General features: G+C 38.4%; 1 protein-coding gene across 3 annotated transcripts; it reads right to left on the bottom strand.

Moving 5' to 3' along the window:
• Positions 1 to 4,846: 4,846 nt before the first annotated feature.
• GATAD2A_1 (GATA zinc finger domain containing 2A) lies at positions 4,847 to 21,806 on the bottom strand. Of its 3 annotated transcripts, XM_051213263.1 has the most exons (8): positions 15,167 to 15,326; positions 15,055 to 15,133; positions 14,738 to 15,023; positions 14,637 to 14,705; positions 14,332 to 14,600; positions 10,208 to 10,639; positions 6,734 to 7,310; positions 4,847 to 5,627 (listed from the first exon to the last, which is right to left on the bottom strand). In XM_051213263.1, the coding sequence occupies exons 1-8, from the start codon at positions 15,184 to 15,186 to the stop codon at positions 5,359 to 5,361; spliced, it is 2,001 nt and encodes a 666-aa protein (XP_051069227.1). In that variant the 5' UTR covers positions 15,187 to 15,326; the 3' UTR covers positions 4,847 to 5,358. The 3 variants fall into 3 exon arrangements, with proteins under 3 accessions (XP_051069227.1, XP_051069226.1, XP_051069225.1); XM_051213264.1 differs by having other exon boundaries at positions 14,332 to 14,705; positions 15,167 to 15,342; XM_051213262.1 differs by lacking the exons at positions 4,847 to 5,627; positions 6,734 to 7,310; positions 10,208 to 10,639 and adding an exon at positions 21,281 to 21,806 and having other exon boundaries at positions 13,002 to 14,600; positions 14,637 to 14,696; positions 15,167 to 15,227.
• Positions 21,807 to 22,233: the final 427 nt, after the last annotated feature.

Raw genomic sequence — 22,233 nt, 5'->3', positions numbered from 1 at the left:
GACAGAGTGGGAGAGAATCTTTATCGAATGGAGTCACTGGGATATTTATTATGTAACCCAGAAAAGACAGCTCCTTGGTGCTAAGTTTGAGGATAATTGAAAGATAGAGATGATCCAACCATAAAATCAATTTAACTTATTTGACATTGGTAGATCCACATTGTTTTCAATTAAGGTCCTCGCAACTACCGTGAACAATATTTGGAGATGTGTAACACGAATCAGAACTGATTGCAATATCATTTACATTTCGAGCGTAAAACTCCTTGTAAACATTCGATTCATTAAGTCTTCAAGAATCTTATCATTCATGCGAAATGAATCATTTCTACTATCACCGATAATGTCGAATCCAATAATTCGGCATTAACTTTAAATTGACCTCACGGTACTGGTGCTATGTGGTGGCTCGGATCGATCCACAAATGGACCAGGTTTCACGTTTCTCGTGGCCGGGGTCTTTTCCAAATGACGTATCCTGCGCAATTAAAATGGCCAAGGTAAGTGACGTCAAGCTTCCCCTTGAGACCAAGGATGGTTATCCATCTGTCCACCGCAGTCAGCAGGTTGGTTATACAAGAATGACCCTTCCTGAAACCATGCTGTTGGAGTGAAAAGACGTTTGAGGATACCGTCTCATATCAGGGATTCCATCATTTTTGAAGGTATAGAGAGGAGAGCCACTAGTCAGTAGCTTGAAGGTTCGCTGCGTCGACCTCCTTTGAAAATTGGTGTGATGTGATCCAGCTTCCAAATTTTTGGTAGTGTGCCTCGGCTTAGTGAGTGTGAGAACATCATGCTCAGCGGTGTTGCCATGATTGAATCTGCTTCAATCAGTATAACAGAATGAACCATATCCAGATCAGGAGTAGTGTCTTTTCTTAGGTGCTGCAGTTTCCGGTACATCAAGTTAACGCTCAGGTTCACTTCGGAAAGTCCTGTGCAGTTGCAGATGAAGCTTTCATCAGCATAACTAATATGTGGCGGTTGGAATATCCGAGAGTACCGTTTAGCCAGAAGGTTAGTAGCGTCACCGTCGTTACCGTTGGGGCCATTAGGACCTAGCAGTTGGGAAACTCCAGTTTTGGCCTGTCGAAGAGTGTTTGCATAACGGAATAAACTTTTCGGATTAGAGACAAACTTACCGACATGTTATATCTGGTACTGAAGCCTGTATTCTCTTATCGCCTTTGTGAATATGTTCCCCATACTTTTGCACTGCCTGTACGCACCGTTCTTATCAAATCGTTTGTATTCCGCCCTACAGTGTCTTTTATGACTCAGCAAACGAAGAGTGCGGTTCTTGATGACTGTAGGTTGAGTGGAGATTTTTGGGGCCATTTGCAGCAAGAAATCCCAATGAGCATCCACATAAGGTTGAGTGTGAAATTCCCAATCCAACTGTCGTGGATTGTCCTGTAAAGCTGACACATCCAACCATTTGAAAGTTGAGCGCCTGTCGTTGGTGAGATGTCTTAGCTCAGTCTTGCTGATAAAACTAAAAGCTATGACGGCGTGGTCGTTTTTTCCTAAGGGAGTCAGAATTGAGAGGTTGTCAATTAAGAATTCTTCGTTTGTAAATACACAGCATATAATAGAGGTTTGTGATGTCATCCACATAATGGGTCAATGTGAGATCTAGTAGGGATTATTCGGAGTCCGTGATGCACCCAGTTGATTCATTCATATGTTACACTACGGCATGTGATAACCTCATCAGTCCTCAGATCTTCCCAGTCGACCGCAGGTGTATTGATGTCTCGTAGGGTCAAACATCTGCCACTTTTTGAACAAGTATCGAAACTGTCTAGAAAGACTTCATTCACCTCATAGCTTGGAGTGCGGCTGACCATAACAACCAGAAGCTATTGCTCCCTGCATTCCAAGCGGTAACTAACTAACTCATAGGATGTCTTATCAATAATCACAAATGGGACCGTATTCCTGACGAACAGATCTACTTCTCCTCCTTTACTTATCTCGATTCATACTGTTAGACTTTTAAAATCAAGCTCCCCACCCTCTATGCACTTAGCCAGTCAAGTTTTTATGACTGCAGTTATATCCTGCTTGGGAGAGTCTATCGGCACACCAACTTCTAACCGCTTATTGAGCAAACTACGGGCAACTGTGAAACAGATCCGAAGCCCATTTAAGTGACTTCGTGCTGCATCCAGAGTGGCATCAGCATCATTCTCTGTCGGGGACTCACTACCCGAATCTTTTGATTCTTTTCACCAACATTTAAGTTCTCGTTCTTTTTCGGTTTCTATTCTTTCTATACTTCCCACGAGCGGCAAGTCTTTGAGGACAAAGCTCCTGATCCCTTCAGTTTATGTCCATTTTGCAATATTAAGTTCCTTTCGTTGGTAGACTTAAATAGTACATTTAGCAGCCGGGATTGATTAATTTGGATACCTACTTCATAAACCTTTAGCATGATGACTCGAAAAATACCCTGAGGCATTAGCCGAATTAGTAGATTTTATCAACTCAACATCATGACCCGAACGAGTTCTAGGTTCTGAGATGACACTCTACTTGACTCGATGAAAGATAACTAACCTGTAGTTACGACCAATCTCTGATTTTCATTTAGTAACATTATGTTGTTTCCTACTATCGATCTGTACCCACTCATCAACTTTCGTTGTAGTAGCAACCACAGTCGTGCCACACACACTATGAGATCTCGGATGATCGTCGTAGACTTGGATGATCAGGTTTTTGTTTTTCCTGCTAGGAACAGACCTAGCCTTATGACCAGGTTTTCTAGGCGTTTCTTGCTGGTTGACAATTGGAGGACGGGGAACAGAAAAATTCTTTTCTTGAGCTTTTATTTCTGATAGACCTCTTTGAAGTCGGTTTTTCCTCATTTGACCCATATAGGTCAACCAATTCTGAGCTTATCTGAAGTAACTTCACATCAATTTGTAAATCGACCGAGCGAGTACTGTCTGATGCTTATCAATTACGATTGTTAATACTCCTCTTAGCAGCATTCACCACTGCAATAGCTTCGGACAGCAAGCTGCACCCGATCAGCACTGCTGACACAACCACGCGTAGCTATTTTTACTAAACCATCCAAAAGCAGTAGGCTTTAGATTCGTGCAAACATCCTTTGTACTCATCGTACTGCATGCCACTTTTGATATGAACGGTCCACTCATCATAAAATAGACTGAAAAATATCCAGGACAAGAGAAAATGATGACCAGAAAAAGCGGAAAACTAAATTAATAGAACCGAAATGCAATAAAATAATGCTCAGTCCGGTTACAATTTCTAGAATAGCAATATTTTGCTAGTTCCCTCAGCGGATGACATGCTTGACAGGGAGATCAGAGTTCATATTAGGTAAACTCCTAGTAAGTCATCATCTAGATCTACTCAAATCTAAAGCATCACTACCCAGCTACCACACACACAATCTGAATGTTAGCAAAACGCTACGGTCGACTGCTTTTGTGGATTTATTGTTTGGTACTAGGAATATAATTAACATCTACAACATATTGCACTATTTTTTTAATTATCTTGACGGAAGCAAAACAAGGATATACATAACACATAGTCAGTAACTCCATACTCATTTTAAAATGGTTTCCAAAACGAGGCAATTGGCATAAGTAGTGATGTCAGCAAATTTACGAAAACTGGGAATGCTTATTTTCAAACAAACAAGAAATCAAACAAAGATAATGCGTAACTATACGACTACAAACTGCATCGAGTTCAAAGAACAAACCGAAGATACCAGTATTGAAAATGTTACTTAAACCGACTAGTAAATCTTAACGGTCTGAAAAAAAAATGGTTGTTGAAAAATTCAGACACAACGGTGAGACTTAAAATTGTTTATGAATTTCAGATCACGTGATGAAAAGATTATTGAGTGGTAAAAATATTTCCGGAACAACAACCTATCATGTTTATTCCTTGTTCATATTTTCTTGAAACTAATAATTTCAAATTTTTATTGTAATATATATATATATATATATATATATATATATATATATATTGTTTAGTATTATAATAAAATCATCGAAGAGATCGCTTCGCTGAACTTCGTGTTTCTGACAATTATAATGGCTCATCCTAAATTGACCATTAACGAATTCCAAAATGCTGTTCGAGTCCAGCGCCGAAAAAAACACGTGGGATCACATTCACGTTAGGATACTGTGCGCAAAAACGAGTGGAGCAACGAGCAGCCATGTAATTTAAGAAGCTAAGGTGCCTCGACGTAGATCACAAGACACACATATCTTCACACTACCTGTAGTAAGCCCATTCAACTATTGTATCATTTGTCTACTCACTGTAATTCAGACACTTAATTCGCTATATTAATTTCTGTGTGTGTATGATTGAGCGCGTGTCTGCACATCAACCTTAATATATTCTCCTATTGGTTGTAACATACAGATAATCAATAATTTATCCACACTTGATTGACACTCAAAAATATATATGGATTTTTAACACACACACACACTCTTGGTTTCACAGTGTGCTTGCTCGCTGTACGCTTGTGAATTTTATTTATCTTTAACAATAAAAATATCTCTACAACTGGTGTTCAGGCTTCTGAATAATCTCGAGTAAATCTGTAATTCTACTAGATTTAGCCTACCTAAAATACTCAGTTAACGGGATATCATTTATTGGAGTCAGATATAGAGGAAATTAGCAAACAACAACCTTTCACCTATTTGACAGCAATGAAAACGTAAAATTCTAAATAACATTCTGCCTTAACACCACCTAATGTAGAAGAGACAACTAGAAGACTTTAAATGTACCTGAAGTACTATATTACCACCAACATTGGAGTTTGCAGGCATGTTGGAAAGACCCTACACCGTTAAGCAGACCGAACTTATCTATTACTTCCTCACAATGCTCAAAACCAAAAATAAGCCAGGGAGTGTTGTAAACTAAACCCATGACCAGATAGGATGAAAACAACTGTAAGTGACAATTTGCAAGACGATATGTTCACTGAAAAATCAGAAAAATATCATTAATAAAGCAAATGAAACTGAAACAATACGACGAATTTATGAAGATATGTACAATGTAGAAAAAGGAAATGACAAGTGGTTTTAAAGAACCAGAATTTGGGTATACGTAGTAAACTAGTCGGTGGATGATGTAAAAAAATTTAACAACAGCCTAGAATAAACGATTGATTTGTGTTAAAGTACGCTGTACGCGTTGTAGTCACTAAGGCACAGCAAACTGAAACATGAGCTAATCAAATAATAGAAATATAGAGATATCAATAGCAAATCGACACACAAAACAGTGAAGTCATTAAATTAGGAATAAAGTTACGATATCAAAACACTACTTTTTAACACCGTTTGACGCAGCATTTAGTGCCCACAAATTTTGTAACAAGGTCATACACGCTGCCGGATTAGCTGCAGCACCGCTCATTAGCTGTTGCAATGCGGCAGCATTAACTTGCTGATTTTGTTGTTGTTGAGCTTGTGCAGCTGCAGCAGCTTGTTGCTGTTGTAGTAAGTAGGTGTACTGTAAAAGTGCATGCTGCAATATTTGCTGTTGTTGTTGTTGTCTAGTATTAGCTGTTGCTTGCGCCCCAGTAGCAGCAGCTGAATTATTGTTGAAAAAGATAAAAATGAATATCAGTCAGCTTTTATCACCACTTATCAAAGTATTAGAATTCTTTGACACAAATTAACACCAAAAACAATGACGCATCTTCAAAAAGCACAGTCCGAAATAACAAAATCTATCAGTAATTAGATTAGTGTTACATGTAATTCTGTTTGCATATTTAAAGTACTTAGAATTCTATAGTAGACGTTAAAAATAAATGGTTGAAAAAGAGACAGTTGAAGTAGAAAGTTTTATTTGCCTGTTTGAGCTGAAATTTAGAAAACATTATTCACTCTTTCGTTCATTTTGCTAGGACTGCACTTAGTGACAGTGCAGGCGGAGACTATGAACAAACATCATGTATCCCGATTCCTCCAAGATTTTGCAATCTCATCCACTCAACTATGATATGAATTACTGTATAGTTGAATGTAGTTAGGAAGTTTATTTTCTGTTGTTAAGATCAATTGTATGCCAATTATAGAAACCTAGAGAATTCACAACTAAATCTTGAAAAGTGGATTTTGAAGGATGGATAGCATAGATACTTGGAATTCCGTTGTCTGATATAAGACAATCTTAGCGTAATCTGCAGCTGGGTACAGGGAGACCAGAGGCAACACTTTGCAAGGTCGAATGGTTGAACAGGTAAATGTTTATGTAGTCAGTTATTGGTGTAAAGAACAGAGTTACTATCCGGTTTTTCGAACGAAAGCAGAGTTCGAACATGCGGAATTTGTGTCCTTCGACCACAAATTGAAGAGTATATCTTGATAGAAAGACTACACCCAATACTATGAAGAACAGTTGCAATCAGACCCAAGTTAAATTTGTACTTTGGAAAGGACGCTCAAACCCCCATAGAACTTATGAGATAAATCGAATCTACAGACCTTTCACAAGTAAGATCAGAGCAATTGATAGACAGAAAAACGTGGCTAACTTATTGTTGCTGAGACAGAGTCCGCAATAAAAGTCGTTTGGAAATGTTATTCGTAATTACCCAAGTCACACGAAAAACAAGACAATTTGCATTAAGGACAGAGATTAAAATAAAAATATCCAGATTAAGATAATAAACATAAGCGATAAAATATACCTGCATTTCCCAAGAGACTGCTCATTAACAATGTCTGCATCTGCGTAAACTGAGCTAAGTGATCAATGGGTGAATTAGGTGTTACAGCTCCAGTTGAAGGTTGTGTGTGGTGTGGTTGTTGATGCTGGAAGTTTAGAGCTGCTACTGCAGCTAGCCTTTGTTGTGCCAATGCTGCAGCAGTTAACTGTTGTTGGGCGACCGATTGCTGTTGCTGATTAGTTGCCGAAACTGCTGCCGCTGCTGCAAGCATAGGATTTGCGGCCGCAGTCATCATCAAGTTGGCAGTGGCAGCGTTATTAGCAACAGAATGATTAACCGGACTTTGACCACCACCAACAACTGCAGCAACAGCTGCTTTTGTAAGTTGTTGGTAACGAGATGCCAACTGCTGAACAACATTTCCTGCTACATGTCCCTGCTGCTGAATAGGTAAGGAAACAGGAGAACTGACGCTAACGTTATTGGATGTAGTTTGTCGACGAGACGAAACATTTGGCATTCCTAACTGAGATGAGGAAGCGCTGTTGACCACATTTGTTTGTCCATGCCTTGAGCTACCAGCAGTATTAAATACATTCTGTGTAAAAATACAAAATTATTACAAAGACAGAACGGAGTAAAACCAACCTGAAAACCAAACTGCATGTTATAACTGATTCGAAATCCTAGTTATACATAATCTGGCAAACGAGCGAAATATAGTTCACCAGGTTTAGAGCAATACTTACTGTGTCGAGGAGATACTATCTGACTGACTAGATCAAAGTACATTAATCCTGCTTTGAACTAATTGTTGGCTAATATACTCATGAGTAACAACTTAGTACACTTATATGTATAACTTTAAATGTCTACTATGTGATTGATGATCTGAGTCTTATGAAAAAGACTAAGCATGAGTAGGGTTTTTTAATACGGTAAATATTAATCAACATAAGAATGAAGAGGTGTTGATTATTTACTTGCTTGAACATCTGTCTCATGCAGATATATTCTGTATACTAATACCTCCCAAACTAAAACGTGGTTCTATCGTTGCCACCGTATCTGACATCGTGAATCGGTCAATGTATGCGCTAAGTTCTACGTTGTGCATAACTGGCTGACTGAAAAAAATCGCAGCCAACATCGATATAACAACTGACGATCTAATTTTTTCTTAAGTGAACTTGATACTCCAATTAATAAAAACGCATCACAAAAATCTCCCAGAACGTTCTTAATGTTTATTTTTGAGTACAAACGATAAATAAAAACATGACCAACCACTAAGTGCAGTTGGATTAATAAGCTATTTAGAACTCTTTGAATAGATCAATATATTCATAGTTATAGTCGCACTATATAACAGGGTTCATCAATCTCTTCTAAGTTTATGGGAATACATCAAGATATATTATGAAGGCAGTTTCTTAAGCTTTATAAGATGACAAAATACAAGTTTGCGTTGTCCTAAAACTTTTAAAATATGGTATATTACGCAAACTCATTACAGAACATCTTTGTTACGTGACTTAACATATAAACACTTAGGACTTTCTCTTTTAAAAACATAACTTATACTTGATCAGTAAACCAGTAATTTTATTAACTTAAATTAGCTTGCTTATTTGAAACGTTCTAATTCCCTTCACAACGACTTAAGTTTATTGCTTTCAAAATTCAAAATAACTGTTAGTCAACTGGCATAGCTTAATTTATGATTGAAGAATTAATTCACTCTCAAATGGGGAGAGTCCGCTCTCCCTCTCGAAATGCTCTCACATGACGACGCGTATACAGCCACTGACAGGTAACTCCCATTCACTGACTTCTCGCGAAGGGGGTGTTGTTTACAAAATTGAGAGGACGGAAAGCGAATGTCGGACGTTTTAACCGGGTTGGTATGCATGGAGAGTCCACCTAGGGGAGTTGGAAAACCCGGATTCAAAACCAGTGGTGCACATGGGCTCCAGTATCTTGAAGGAACAAATGGCGTGTGAACCTATTGTTGGACATCGGCTACGACGGGACTGCATCTCCTTACGATGCTCCACTGCCCTGTGGATTAGACCTTCAGGTCCAAAACTCCGGGTGTGCCCCCCTAAGAAAACCACCTGCTTTGGTTTGGCACCCGGGCAGTATCACGGCCCTCGCACAAATCAAATGAGATGTGTGTGGCCCATATGTATTTGGTGCCCCTTTATACCAATATCTATGTGTTCAAATAAATAAATAAAGAATAATTAATTCAGTAAGCACTATCAGTACAATTTAAATAGGAAGTACTAAGAAACTATGAAGATTCTACCGAGGGAAGGAAATTAAAAACATTACGAGATAGGTATCATACTCCATCGTAAATGCTTTTGAGATTATACTCATGTAGTATCTTGCTCTTCAATACGACATTTGATCTATCATGACACTTGAACATAGACATGACTATTCACCTATATTCCAATTAATTTTAAATAATTTAGTTATAGATGACTAATCATGAGAATTAAAAGTTAGTGCTATTTAGTACAAGAACACAGAGACATGTAAACGTTAAAAAACAACAATTACTGTATAAGAACTAAAGGTCATATCTGCTTCATCAAGCTGTTTGAGATAGAACCAAGTTCAAACTCACTATTCTATTGCTAAAAATCGGAGCGCCCAAACTCCTTCTAAGAGGACACAGACACTTTAGACGTAGATATACAAGATCCTGGACTTCAGTCAGTTGCATTGACAATACTAGATTCCGGTAGTTTACAAATATATAGCATTACTGAATTCACAGACATGCTTTAATTTAGCCTTTGTAAAGTAGCGCAATAATCATTGATTTATGATTGTAGAGTCTGCTGGCGAAGTTGTTGGAAACAGCTGTCCATTCAAATACTACACTCTTCGGAAAGTTATTCTAAACTTACAGAACAACATTACCGAAATGACAAAGCATCTTTTGCAAGTAGGAAACAGCCATCATTTCCCTGACAGTTACGATTTCCAAATTTTAATCTTACGTTTATTAAAATATCTGAATAGAAACTCGGATCTAACAAAACAAAGTAGCTCATTTTTTAAACTGAAAGGTCTTACCATCAATCCGAAATAGACTATTTATCCAAGCTATCATATCTCACATCATTATCACACACACAAATATACATGTACCACCTTGACCGTAGTAACATAACGCTGACTTGATCAGATATGCTTTTAATTGAATGTAGTAAATATCTTTGTTTTGTTCCTTTTTACCAAACGAACTTCAGTTAGTTTAATTTGACTGTTAGTTTATTTTCTGAATTGGCTTGCACTAAGTCACGAAACGTCAGAAAATTTAATCTTTTAGTCGTTGCAGTATAATAAGCAGTTTTTATTAAAACTGAAGTTTCAACGCAAACTCCAAAGATATTATGTTAGCTCTTAGCTTTAATACTCTAGGGCATAACTGTTATCAATAAAACTTGAAATTTAAATACTTTAATGAAAATTTACCTGAGACTGGAACCCTTGCTGTTGTTGTTGGTACCTTTGATTATGTAAGCCAGTAGCTGAAGCAACTTGATGCATTTGTTGCTGCTGTTGTTGGGCTACTTGAGCTTGTTGAGTAACCAGAAGCTTACGTTCATGTTCTTTAATAAAAGCTTCCAACTTAGCTGGTGAATTGACTACGTCTTGATATTCATGCTCGATTTCACGTTCTGAAGCAGCGTGCTGTTTAAGTGCAGCTGAAATAACACTACTGTATGCTTTATGAATGACTGAACGCTGACTGTCAACTATACAGGCTTCACAAACAACTTCAGATGAGCCTGGGCGTTTGCGTTTCCAAACAGGTGTGAAGTCCGTACCACAACGTGAACATGAGAATGGGTTAACAAAGCGAGATTGTTCAGAACTCTTATCCGTGCTCAATGGGTCGAAGTCCTATAATGTACAAATAATTTGAGTTATTTAAATAGCATTTCAGGTAAACTTCATTCGTCAAAAAAAGTGGACAGTTGAACATTATTCACTGGGGAAATTGGTTTTTAATGCACAACAAGAAACTTTGGATAAGAGGATAAACTTCCCAAGTTAAAAAATGAACATTTAAGAAACATCAAGTGACCTAGTTGAGAAGACACATAAATTACGAATGTTGAGCGATGGTAGTTAGATTACTAGAACAAGGTTTTTACAGGTCAACTGTCTGAAAGATCCACAGAGGAAAATCAGATCAACACTTTTCTCAGCCACAAATACCCAATTAGAAAGTTTGGGATTAATAATTATTGAAACTTTACTTTATTATACTCACAGTTACAATAAAGTGATGCTCCCCAATAGACAATTCAAGAGAGCAGCCCGTCCAACGAATCGAAGGCAGCGCTGATATCAAGAAACACTACGACTGTTGTCCTGTAATAAGTATGACGGTGTTCTAACATTTGGCGGAGGGTGAAGATATAGTCAATACATCCTCGAGCAGATCGAAAATCAGCCTGCTCCTCACAAGTCAATCTTCCTCAGGTTTTGAACAATCTACAAAGTATGACGGAAGCAAATAGTCTAGACGCAATCGGAAGTAGACTTATCTCGCAATAGTTGTTACAGAAACCACGTGAACCCATTTTAAAGATAGCGACAACTGTCGACTCACTCCATGATGTTGGAACACTCTCTAACTGCCAAACCTTTCTTAAAAAATCTCAGTCAGTTCCTTAACCGGAAAGTTACCACGATCTTTAAAAAGGGCCGGAGGTAAGTCATCTGGGCCGTTGATTTGTAGCGCTTCAAGAATTGGAGTTCCTTGCGGACTTCCACCCCGTTAGGTGAATCAGTCGTCACAGGCCACAGAGAGTAGAACAGTGTGATCGATGTTGCTGAGGTAGCAGACCAGTTGAACCGCTCTTCGAAAAACTCTGCCCATCATCCAAGACATCGACAAATGTTGGTGATTGGCATCCCCCATCTTTACAGATTGTTTCGCTCACACCAGGCTTCTTGCTGCCAGTGACTCGGATGAGTTGGAAGAGCTTCCGGAAGTTACCAGGTGCAGTTGCTGCTTCCAACTCATTAGCACACTCCAACCACTAGGCTTCTCGGTTCTTACACAAGCTTTGCCCAACTTCATTACGTAACAGACGTCGTTTGTGATCAAACTTACGGTAACCTGGAGTAGACTAACGGGATTCAATGACTTGTAAAGAGCCCGGATAAATACAGTGCTTATACGCGGGACGTTTCGCGAAGGGGCAAGTGACTTTACTCGCTATTTTCATGGCGTCATGCAATTGCAACCAATGCCCATCTATACTTTTCGATGGGATGGTAGCCATCCTTGAACTTAGCTCGGTTTGATATTTAGTTGCAACAGGAGCTGGAACCAATTTACTGGCATCGATCGGTTTAGGACGATGAATTTGTTGGCCGCTGAAAAGGTAAGATTAGTGCAGACAAGGGCATGATCAGAGTCCAGATAAGTACTCTAAAAGGAAGGGCAGTCTTGTACACAACCACGCCAGCAGTAGCTGATCGAGATGTGATCAATCTGAGTTCAGGCTTGAGGTGCAGAGGGAGGAAACTAGGTGGCACATCGGTGACGACTGCGCCGGTAGTTAGTGCTAACCAAAAACAGGTTGTGGTCTGCGCACAGTTGCAGTAGCCGGTCACCGTTATCTGACCTGGGACCAGCAGGTGCTCATCAGCCACCTAAATGACTCTTCTGTGCCTAGGCGCCCGACCTGAGCATTCAAGTCTCCGGTTAGTACTACAATTTATGTCGAACGTACTTTCTGTAGAAAATTATTATTATTTGAACACATAAATATTGGTATAAAGGGGCACCAAATACATATGGGCCACACACATCTCATTTGATTTGTGCGAGGGCCGTGATACTGCCCGGGTGCCAAACCAAAGCAGGTGGTTTTCTTAGGGGGGCACACCCGGAGTTTTGGACCTGAAGGTCTAATCCACAGGGCAGTGGAGCATCGTAAGGAGATGCAGTCCCGTCGTAGCCGATGTCCAACAATAGGTTCACACGCCATTTGTTCCTTCAAGATACTGGAGCCCATGTGCACCACTGGTTTTGAATCCGGGTTTTCCAACTCCCCTAGGTGGACTCTCCATGCATACCAACCCGGTTAAAACGTCCGACATTCGCTTTCCGTCCTCTCAATTTTGTAAACAACACCCCCTTCGCGAGAAGTCAGTGAATGGGAGTTACCTGTCAGTGGCTGTATACGCGTCGTCATGTGAGAGCATTTCGAGAGGGAGAGTGGATTATCCCCACCCTCGGTGGTACCTGAAGAACTGTTAACTGGTGGTAAAACTCATCCCTTAAGGATATTAGCTTATGTACCTCCTTTCGAAAGGAAAAAAGTACATTATTGATGGGGATAGTATAGTGTAAGCATGATACTCTTCAGAGCCAGTGAGGATTATATTGATCCAGGACACTGGTATGGGGACAAAAAGTAATGATTTATGTACCTTACTGCCAACAATTCTCAACTTAAGAACTAAGGTAAACAATTTATGAGATAAACAATGAGTTATAACTCTTCGAGTAAAGAAATAATAAATTCCTGGTATATAAACAAAACAGCCCAGAAAATCAATAAGGATTGGTTTGAGTTGGCTTCTCACGGTTACTTAGTCCCATAAAAATACATTAAATTCAATTTGTCTTTCCTCATGAGTTAGGAAAGATGTTTATCAAAAATTAAAAATTTGGCTTGCTTCGCGAATTCCTGATATTAGTGATAAGGTTTTGAAAATACTAGCATCACAAATCTATAAGCAAATGCTCGTAATAATACCTTGTGTTGGAAACTACAGACAGATATACACCGGTTTCTGAGACCATATACTTAGTTCGACAGCATCATCACCACGTATCCATTACATTTCTCAAGATTCCTAAAATATGAGACTTCACAATTCTAAGTGACCTGCAAGTGCCAACTGTCTGTACTTCTCTAAGGATATTTGATTCCTTTCTTTTCGCCCTTCATTCGCGTGCTTATCGGCTTTTAGGTCCGACTATTAACTTTTCTACAGCAGCTTCAAAGTCCTCATTCGGGATGATGGTGGTTAAAACAACCGACTTAATAAGGTTCCATGTTTGAAACGTACTGCCCCTTTCTCGGTTGGTATAATAATCTTCAAAGCAAAACATGAAGGCCGAATAGGGACAAATAAATTTGTGTTATTCAGCAATATGTCGGGTCATTGTTAAATACATGGCCTTTCAAAGTGGCTCGGAACTGTGTTAGAAGCCTCATGTTTCAGTCAGTCACAACGTAGAACATCATGTTTCGGACTGGGTAACATCAGACAAGCTCAACTCACGAAAGTTTTTAGAAGAAAAAACTACCCGTCCTTAACCACCCAAATAAATGAGGTATATTTATCATCATTAGACTTGATTGCAACAAAGCCAACATTGCGTTCATAAGATTTAGCATAGCCCGCAAGCCAGAAAGTAACCAAAAGGGAGGTAACCTGACATTAAGACCTCAGGAGCTACCGGAAATAGCGAACTCAATTATTCGTCCGCATCCGTTACACACAAAGTTATTGAAAACAAATAGGAAGAAAGCTACTTTATGACCACAGATTAAAATACCTACTTGTATGGTGGTTACGATTTCCTCAAGGCCTATCATTGCAGTAAACTCATTTGTCAAAGTGCTTGGAACAAAAGGCACCACTGACAATCCATTTCCCACGGCAGGCTTTGGAAGAACAACTTTATCTAGCGTTCTCTCTAACTGCTTCCGAAGCACTGCTTTTTTACCACTACATTGTTGTTCGAGAGCGTGGATAGCCATTCCTTTAGTTACTTTCGTTATTGCCGTCGCGTTTGTTGGATTTACCGCCGTAGTGTTTTGGGCTGGAGCTAATGAGAAGATATTTAGTGCCTTGAGAAACTTACATAGTGTTGCACGACCACCAGTTGTTGACGGGACATTTCTAATAACAGCTTGGCTGACAGCTGGCCGAACTAAGTGAAATCAATAAATAATAAACACGTACCTTGGTTTACAGGTGATTGTGTATTACGAACTGTATTTGTTACACTTGATGAGACTTTTGTACTTTTCGGCTGTAATGCATGCGAACGTTGATTGGCTCGTAACTGCTGAAGCAAAACCAATGCACTTTCTTCATTTCTGAGTTCATTTTCCAGTTTTAAAAGAAATGCACGCGACTTGGATAGAAGTGATTGCTTGGGAGCGTTTTCTTTTTCCATTTCATCACAGAGAGACCCAAGTAGACGATCATCCTCATCCTCACTCAGCATAATAACATCATCATCATTCTGCAGAAGTGAGTGCAAAATAATAACTTACCCTGCTAGAAAGTTTTTCACTGCCATTAGTAACATGGTTAGACTTTCGACTTAAATCTAATACATCATCAAAACATTGCCTGGAACAGTCATCATATGAACGTATGGCATACCTCTTGGTTGGGGGCTCCATCTCGCCCAAAGGTTCGTTCGACAATGCCTTTTCCAATGCGGCTGAAATGGTCAAAGTGAGCAGAAACACATCCTATCAATACAATGACAAGACGAACCCAGAATTAGATCACGTAAGTCGAATGACGAGCCATTCAGTAGGCAATAACACTTAAACAACATGACGACTAGTATCCTTGTCCTATCTTGTCGTGAAAAATCATCTGTGGAGAATACAGTATTGTTTTTCAGAGCTGAACTTTGGGAAACGCCTGACTTAGCCAGGAGCAAGTTAAAACTTTAGCCCAAGGGGGTGGCAATTATCCGACCGAATTGCAGGTTCTTGAAATAAGAACTATAGGGAGTTTGAAACATCATTTGCTTCACCACCGGTATTTGGGTCATTTAACAATGACTGAACGGAAGATTACAGTGACTATTAGTCGCAGAGAAAACTCTACCCCTCCTACTACTTCCTACCGATCTCCTTAACCGTCATTCAGTGGGCAACTTAAGTAATTATTTATTCACGTCACTGAACAACTCCCAAAAGCCATTGGGAAATCCAGATTGTAACTGTTTGGAATGCTTTTCTTAACCGGATCCGAGGTTTTCAGTCACCAAGCTCTGGCTTTCAAGATGCATCAAGCCGGATTTATATGTTCCGTACAGTTCTTACCCGTTGCCTGAACGCCTCATTTTCTCAGGGGTTGGTGTGGATTGCTTTGCAGTTGACATTAGCCTCTCAGGAGTGCAGACCTACTAGCTATAATTTCAGAAGGCGAAGGATTGGAACTTACCAAGGAGCAACAAATTGTAGCCAGTAGTATAGTTTTGAGGAATGGATAGTTTTGATGTATCGTATCTTTGACTATCTTATTTCCAAGATATTAGAGAGGCTCCCTGAAATTGGAATACTCGTGACAGGTCGTGAGTGTATAAATAGTCTTATGAGTCTTCTACATTGACGCCGACCTCATTTCCATTGCCAGACACATCATAGTTGAAAGCTTTCGGTCACGTAACCGTGCCAGACCACGAGCGGGTACGCCGTGCTACACATCCCTCGCGACTACTTACCAGCTTAGATCAAACGGTCCTCAACGCATATATCTTCGCACCCATCAATCCTTGACTTCTGATTTGACTTGGTTGGTATCCTTCGACTATAAAGGTATGACAGACAAAAGCCTAATTAAACCCTGAATATCTGTAGTGTCCTTAAGACAGTGAGAGTTTACACCCTTATCAACAAGTTTACGCCTCAAATCAAAAACTAAGTTTATATGTCTCTACCAAATCAAGGACATCTTTGGTGTACAATAAAGATGATGTATTCATTCTTTATCTTTATAAACCTGGTTTCTGTGGATACAAAAACATTTCCTATGAAACATGCCCACACAGTTTTAGGCTACCGAACACCTCTATCACTCAATAGGCAATACAAGTTGCAGAATACAAATTACTTCTCGTGTGTTTACTAAAGATAGCCACAACGATAACCGGGGCCAGTCTGACATGAGTCACCTTGTGGTCTACAAGTCAGGAAAACCTTACGACTAATTCTTGGGATCGCTTGCGAAACAATGCAACCTTCTATTAGCCTCGGGTAGGCGTTTACTACCGACATTTACTAAGGGGGAGTGACTGGTGTAGGTCATGGAAATAAAAGCTCACAATGTAACTAAATAAGAGGATTTAACCATCTGCTTCACATCAATTTTGAAAAATTGTATGACGGAAAGGAATAGTTTTACAAAAATCATCTACACGAAGGATCACAACAATATCCAGTGTCTCAACACAGTGAAGCACTAGACAATACAGAACGAACATTCTAGTTGTTGCGTGGAATACGAATTAAAAAGAACTTGGTGGGAGCATTCGTCCCATATAATAACTGCACACTTAAAGATTAACCTTTGAAGCTGATGACCGTAGTATTCATTAATAATTCCACATAAATGTTTGAGGTCTGAAGACTAAATAGTTAGAGATATGAACGAAATATTACAAGGGATATTTCACACTAAATAAACTGTCGTCTGAAGACGGCGGAAGGTTATTGACTCTCAAAGCACTTGAAGACTGAAGAAAATGGTATGCTTAAATGACCTATGAATTTTGTTATCACGAGGTTGCAATATCACTCAATTGAAGAGGGTCAACAGGGTGACCCCGTGAGTTTATTGATGCATTTAACAATGAAGTCTAAAAACTGTCCTCGACTTAGGTGGTGTGATGCAGCAATAAATCCTCTAATCACTATGGTATTTATATGGTAAACCTCTGAATAATCCTACTATGTATGCAGACGTATAAATCCAAAAACAGTCACAACCAATTTTGTCCTTAACGTTTTTGAGAATCAGCGCTATGAAGCTTTCATATAATAAATAAAACGAATCTTCAAGACACAAACAGCAACAAGCAGATCCCTCTCATTTTTTAACAAACGCTTCAGCCTCACCAGGTATGTCGAACCCCCTACTTAGTGATACTATTGTTTGTAAGTGTGGGTTTTCATTCAACAGGTTATGAAACGAATCCGTTTTATTCCGCCAGTATTTGTGTAGGGATCCAGTTGCATGATATAAGACAGTAGGAAGACGGAAGTGAAAAGCTAAGGGCATCAAGATATAGCATTGATGAAGTTCAGTGAGAAAAAATCTAATTTGTAGGGGGTATTTGTCAAGCATTTATCCACTTAAAGTGGCAAGAAAAATCAGGAGGCCATTAGGCAGCTGTTTTGTCCAGAACTCTTCAGTGTTGACAAACAATACCTAGGAATTGAACTAACCCTCAAAGATCCCCTTCAATAAAACGCCGACCACCGGGTTACTAGTAAAATTCAGATGTGCCGTCTGTGTCATCGATGTCACTAGATGGTTGTTCCACCATATCAGGTACTAACCGAGGTTACAGATACGTATCACTGAAAGTTAAATCAGTGGCTCGAAGACCCTGAGTCTGATCCGTTATAAGTACTCGCTTGCATACTTCTAGTGAATCTTACACAAGCACGAGACATCATTTTAGTCAGTCCTGGTTTTCATTGGTGCCCCAGACGAAGTTAGTCTGTGAGTACCACTTGCAGAATTACAACGTGTTTGACGCCACATCATTTAGTGAGAATTCCAGAAAAAAGCTCTGTATGCTCAACAAGAACTGAAAACTGAATTCATCAGAAAGAATGGTCACATCTTATTTCACATCTTTAGTTACTTACGATAGGACAAAGATGACTGAGATAATTTGACGTTATGCATTGCATCTAACCGATGATTCAAACAATAATAATTTGTTCCAACTTTAGCAAAGTAAATGCAGAGCTAGAATATAGTACAGGTTACTATGCATATCAATACCTAGACATAAAGTTGCAAATGACCACTCCAAACCTCGGTTTCAAAGTCCACTCATCCAGTCCAGCTTTGAAAGTTAAACGACCTCACTAATCTTTACTAGAGACAAATCTAAATAGCGTAGGACCTGGACAATGTGAGTTGGCAGAAGTTACTGGAATTAGCTTCAGGAGACAGGGTTAAAGCAACGAATCAAAAATAACGCCAACTGGGAAAAAGCAATGTAGGAAGTGCAAAGTACGAAATATTATACTGCTCAATACTTAAGGTAGGCGATAAGTGCAATATCGACACTGCGATGGATTTTAATTCAAAATATCTGGAAGCCCTCCCCAAGGATCACTAAGGAATAAGTTGTTTAATGCCTTACTAACCCTTTGCATACTCACTGAAAATTCGAGAAGCAAAACCCCCTAGGATAAGTGATATGGCTGACACGTTTGTCTTTCATTTTGTACTATCAGAATAAGCATGTCTAAACCAATAACGATTCGCCGTTTATATGTGGAGAGTAAGAAAGGGATCGAAGTCTTATTTTTTTAATTGCCTTTACCTACCATAATATATTGTATGTATACTCCAAACCCATTAGTTTGCAGAGAAGTAGAGTGAAGTACTACCACTAAGAGAATGACAAAAATAAGTGGCGATATAGACAGAAGTGAAGGTAAAGTAACGTCATCAGTTTGAAACAGCTTCGAATGTGCAGAATTCGACAATAATGTAACAAGATGATCCTAAATCCAATAAGATCTTAAGTCGGGGGTGATTAAGTGGGAAAATAAATCTGAATTGTAGGCAGATGTACAAGAGCGTATAAAATCTAAGCTAGCAAGTGATCGAAGGATGTTATGAGGCGTGTTGAAACGTAATTTGGTGTGGATGTTTGACTGAGTGCCTTCAAGTAAGTGGTACGTCCTGTAGGACTAATATGGCCAATATCAATGTCGAAGACTCCAAAATATATTTATTTTGGGGATTTATTTAGTATTATAAGTCTCTAAATAGACAATTTAAAAAAAACTGGCTGAATATAAATTCTGGTATAATAACAGGTCTTCTAACATTACTGCAATAACTACTTCCCTGGGTATTTGAGTTATCCAATAATCTATTTTAACTCGCATTACCTTAACCATAAGCAATACTATTTTAACCAGTTTACCGCTTAGCATCATATTTCTATATATTCTCAGAGTTAACGTAAGTCGACCGTAGAAATATTCATAGCAATGGGTAAATTACGAATATTGAGTATCGGGTTCTAATTTGGAGTTATTTTCTGGTAAGTGGTTATTCACCACATATTTATACAATGCTCAAGATGTCTCCTTAACTTCTATTTTTGAGTTAATTTGTAAAAACTCGAAGTCCTATTAAAATATAAATACTTTCGAGTGTTACCATAAAATTAAGCCGTCAAACGTGGGAAATATAATAAAATTTCTAGTGAGCAACACTGTAATTTTCTTATGAAATACATAGAGAAAAATTTGATTGCAGAAGGAAAAACCTATCGAACTGCATAACAATATACTTTTCAACTACTTTAATAGATGGACAGATTTTTTTTCTGCATTTTAGTACTATGGAGAAGAAACTAAAAATTGGAATCTGCCGAAGGCTAGAAATAAAATATGAACGTTTAAAAATGATCGCCCCTAGAAAGCTAATACAAGGAAAAACATAAAAATAATAAGTAGGAACATTCAACTACTTTGATAAATTCCACTAAACTTACTAGAATGAACTAAGACGAGGGGAATTTAATTTTGTCCCCGAGTATTACAACCGAAATTGATAATTGCATTCTGAAATAAAAGCCTCAAACGACCATGTAAATAGGAACATAGTTTTTTCTCATAAGTCGATATCAGTCTAGTGGAAACTGGCTAGTAAAATATTGCTGAAATTTCTCAAAGTTTTCCACCTTTGACTATTCACTGGAAGTCAAATCCAGAATTTTTAAACCCCACAACAAGGTTATCTCGATATTAGTTACTTTACTAGACTTATGAAATAAAAACATTTTTATGGTGAACTGTGGATAAAATTAAGTTTACAAATTAATCTTGGAAGATGGCCATTTACTGTAATCAGGATTTCATGAAATGCAACTCGTCACTTGGACGTTTTTATTTCTACGTATCACTCTCATCAGTTTTTCTCACTTATTCAGAATAGCCTCAATTTTCTTGAGTCAACCTTCAAGACTAAAATGAAGAATTAAGACAAAGCTAAAATAACAACATTATCTTTAAACCAAACACTAAAGGCTCGTCAACCCTTAGTATGTTGGAGACAGAATTACTGGGACACAATTTCACCAGATACGAAAGATAATCAAACAAATGAAGTGTTACTAATACGACTAACTTAACCATGTGCTAAAAACTATAATTCCATTTTCTTTATTATCGCAGAAGTCCAACCAGTCGCTTCCCTTTCAACGAGTAGAGACATTTAGAAATAAGTTTAATTAAAAAGTAGCCATTAGTTTTTGGTAATAAACGTACATAAGAACCACAGAAAAGTATCTTTTTCTAATTAATCAATACATATCACCAATACTTATATCAAGGACCTATCCAGCCGGTAATCATAGAACATTTTATTTAGAAGTTGAGTGGACACTAGTACTATACTACATAAGTTTACCTAAACTCAATAAGGGGTTCATAATGATACGGCAATGAAGTAAAATTGGAACAATAATTTACAAAGTTGAGCTAGTAAATAAAGACTTACAGAACAATGGACCTGAATTATCTTGTGTTGCTTCATATTCTATATGACTGTTGATCGTGGATTTTCTTTTCGAATTATATACCAATTTGCTTGATTCCACTTGTTTAGTATCGTTTTGTAAAACAACAGAAGGACATGGTACAGCTGTTTCTTTTAGACGCAGTCTTTTATGGCCGATTACCATAAGTTCCGAACGAATATCCCGTTCAAAATCATCGTATTTGAAATGTTGCGAACAAACACGTGAGTGTTGGGATGGAACAAATCCCTTTCGACCACAAGCCTTTATCCAAGATGCTGTTCGAGCAGCATCTCTACGAGGAAACCTGAAGAAACTTAGGCCTCGTCCATCATCAGTACGGTTATGGCAACCAGCAAAGCAACATTGTGGCATAATTTATGTTTCAAATGTATGCTCGAATTAAATAAAAGTATGATGTAATTTTTTAATGAAATAAATCCGTGGACAGTTAATGTATTTGCGTTTGATTTGCTAGATTTTAATGCCAAACGCAACTAAGCTGGTCTAACTTTTAAGAATCATTATCCACGTAATGAACAAAAGATACACGAAAACTTATAGGTTCGATCGAAATATTATTTTTTCATCGGGCCTCTTGATTTATGAAAATAGTGGGATAGACAATCTATCAGTCAATGATGACGTGGGCAAATATCTGGTCTGATGACATCTCACTTTGTGTGTCTTAAAAACCAGTGGCCCAAATCAATCGGTCACATAAATTTAAGTCGAACAGTATGTAGTAAATAGACATGATCGAAAATTGTTCGACAGACAGGCATTTTATCGCTCACTCTCATTGGGCCTCTGTGACCTCACTCAATATTATTAGAGCTCAAAATAATCCAGTCTGGCTTTTCTACCTCTCTTCTCCCTATTTCATCCCCCTTAAAGTCTATCTAACAAAATCTCACCCAATTTTGGGCCCATG

This window comes from Schistosoma haematobium, chromosome 3 (assembly GCF_000699445.3).
Source record: "Schistosoma haematobium chromosome 3, whole genome shotgun sequence".
NCBI lineage: Eukaryota > Metazoa > Platyhelminthes > Trematoda > Strigeidida > Schistosomatidae > Schistosoma > Schistosoma haematobium.
This window is presented reverse-complemented; position numbering and strand designations above follow the sequence as displayed.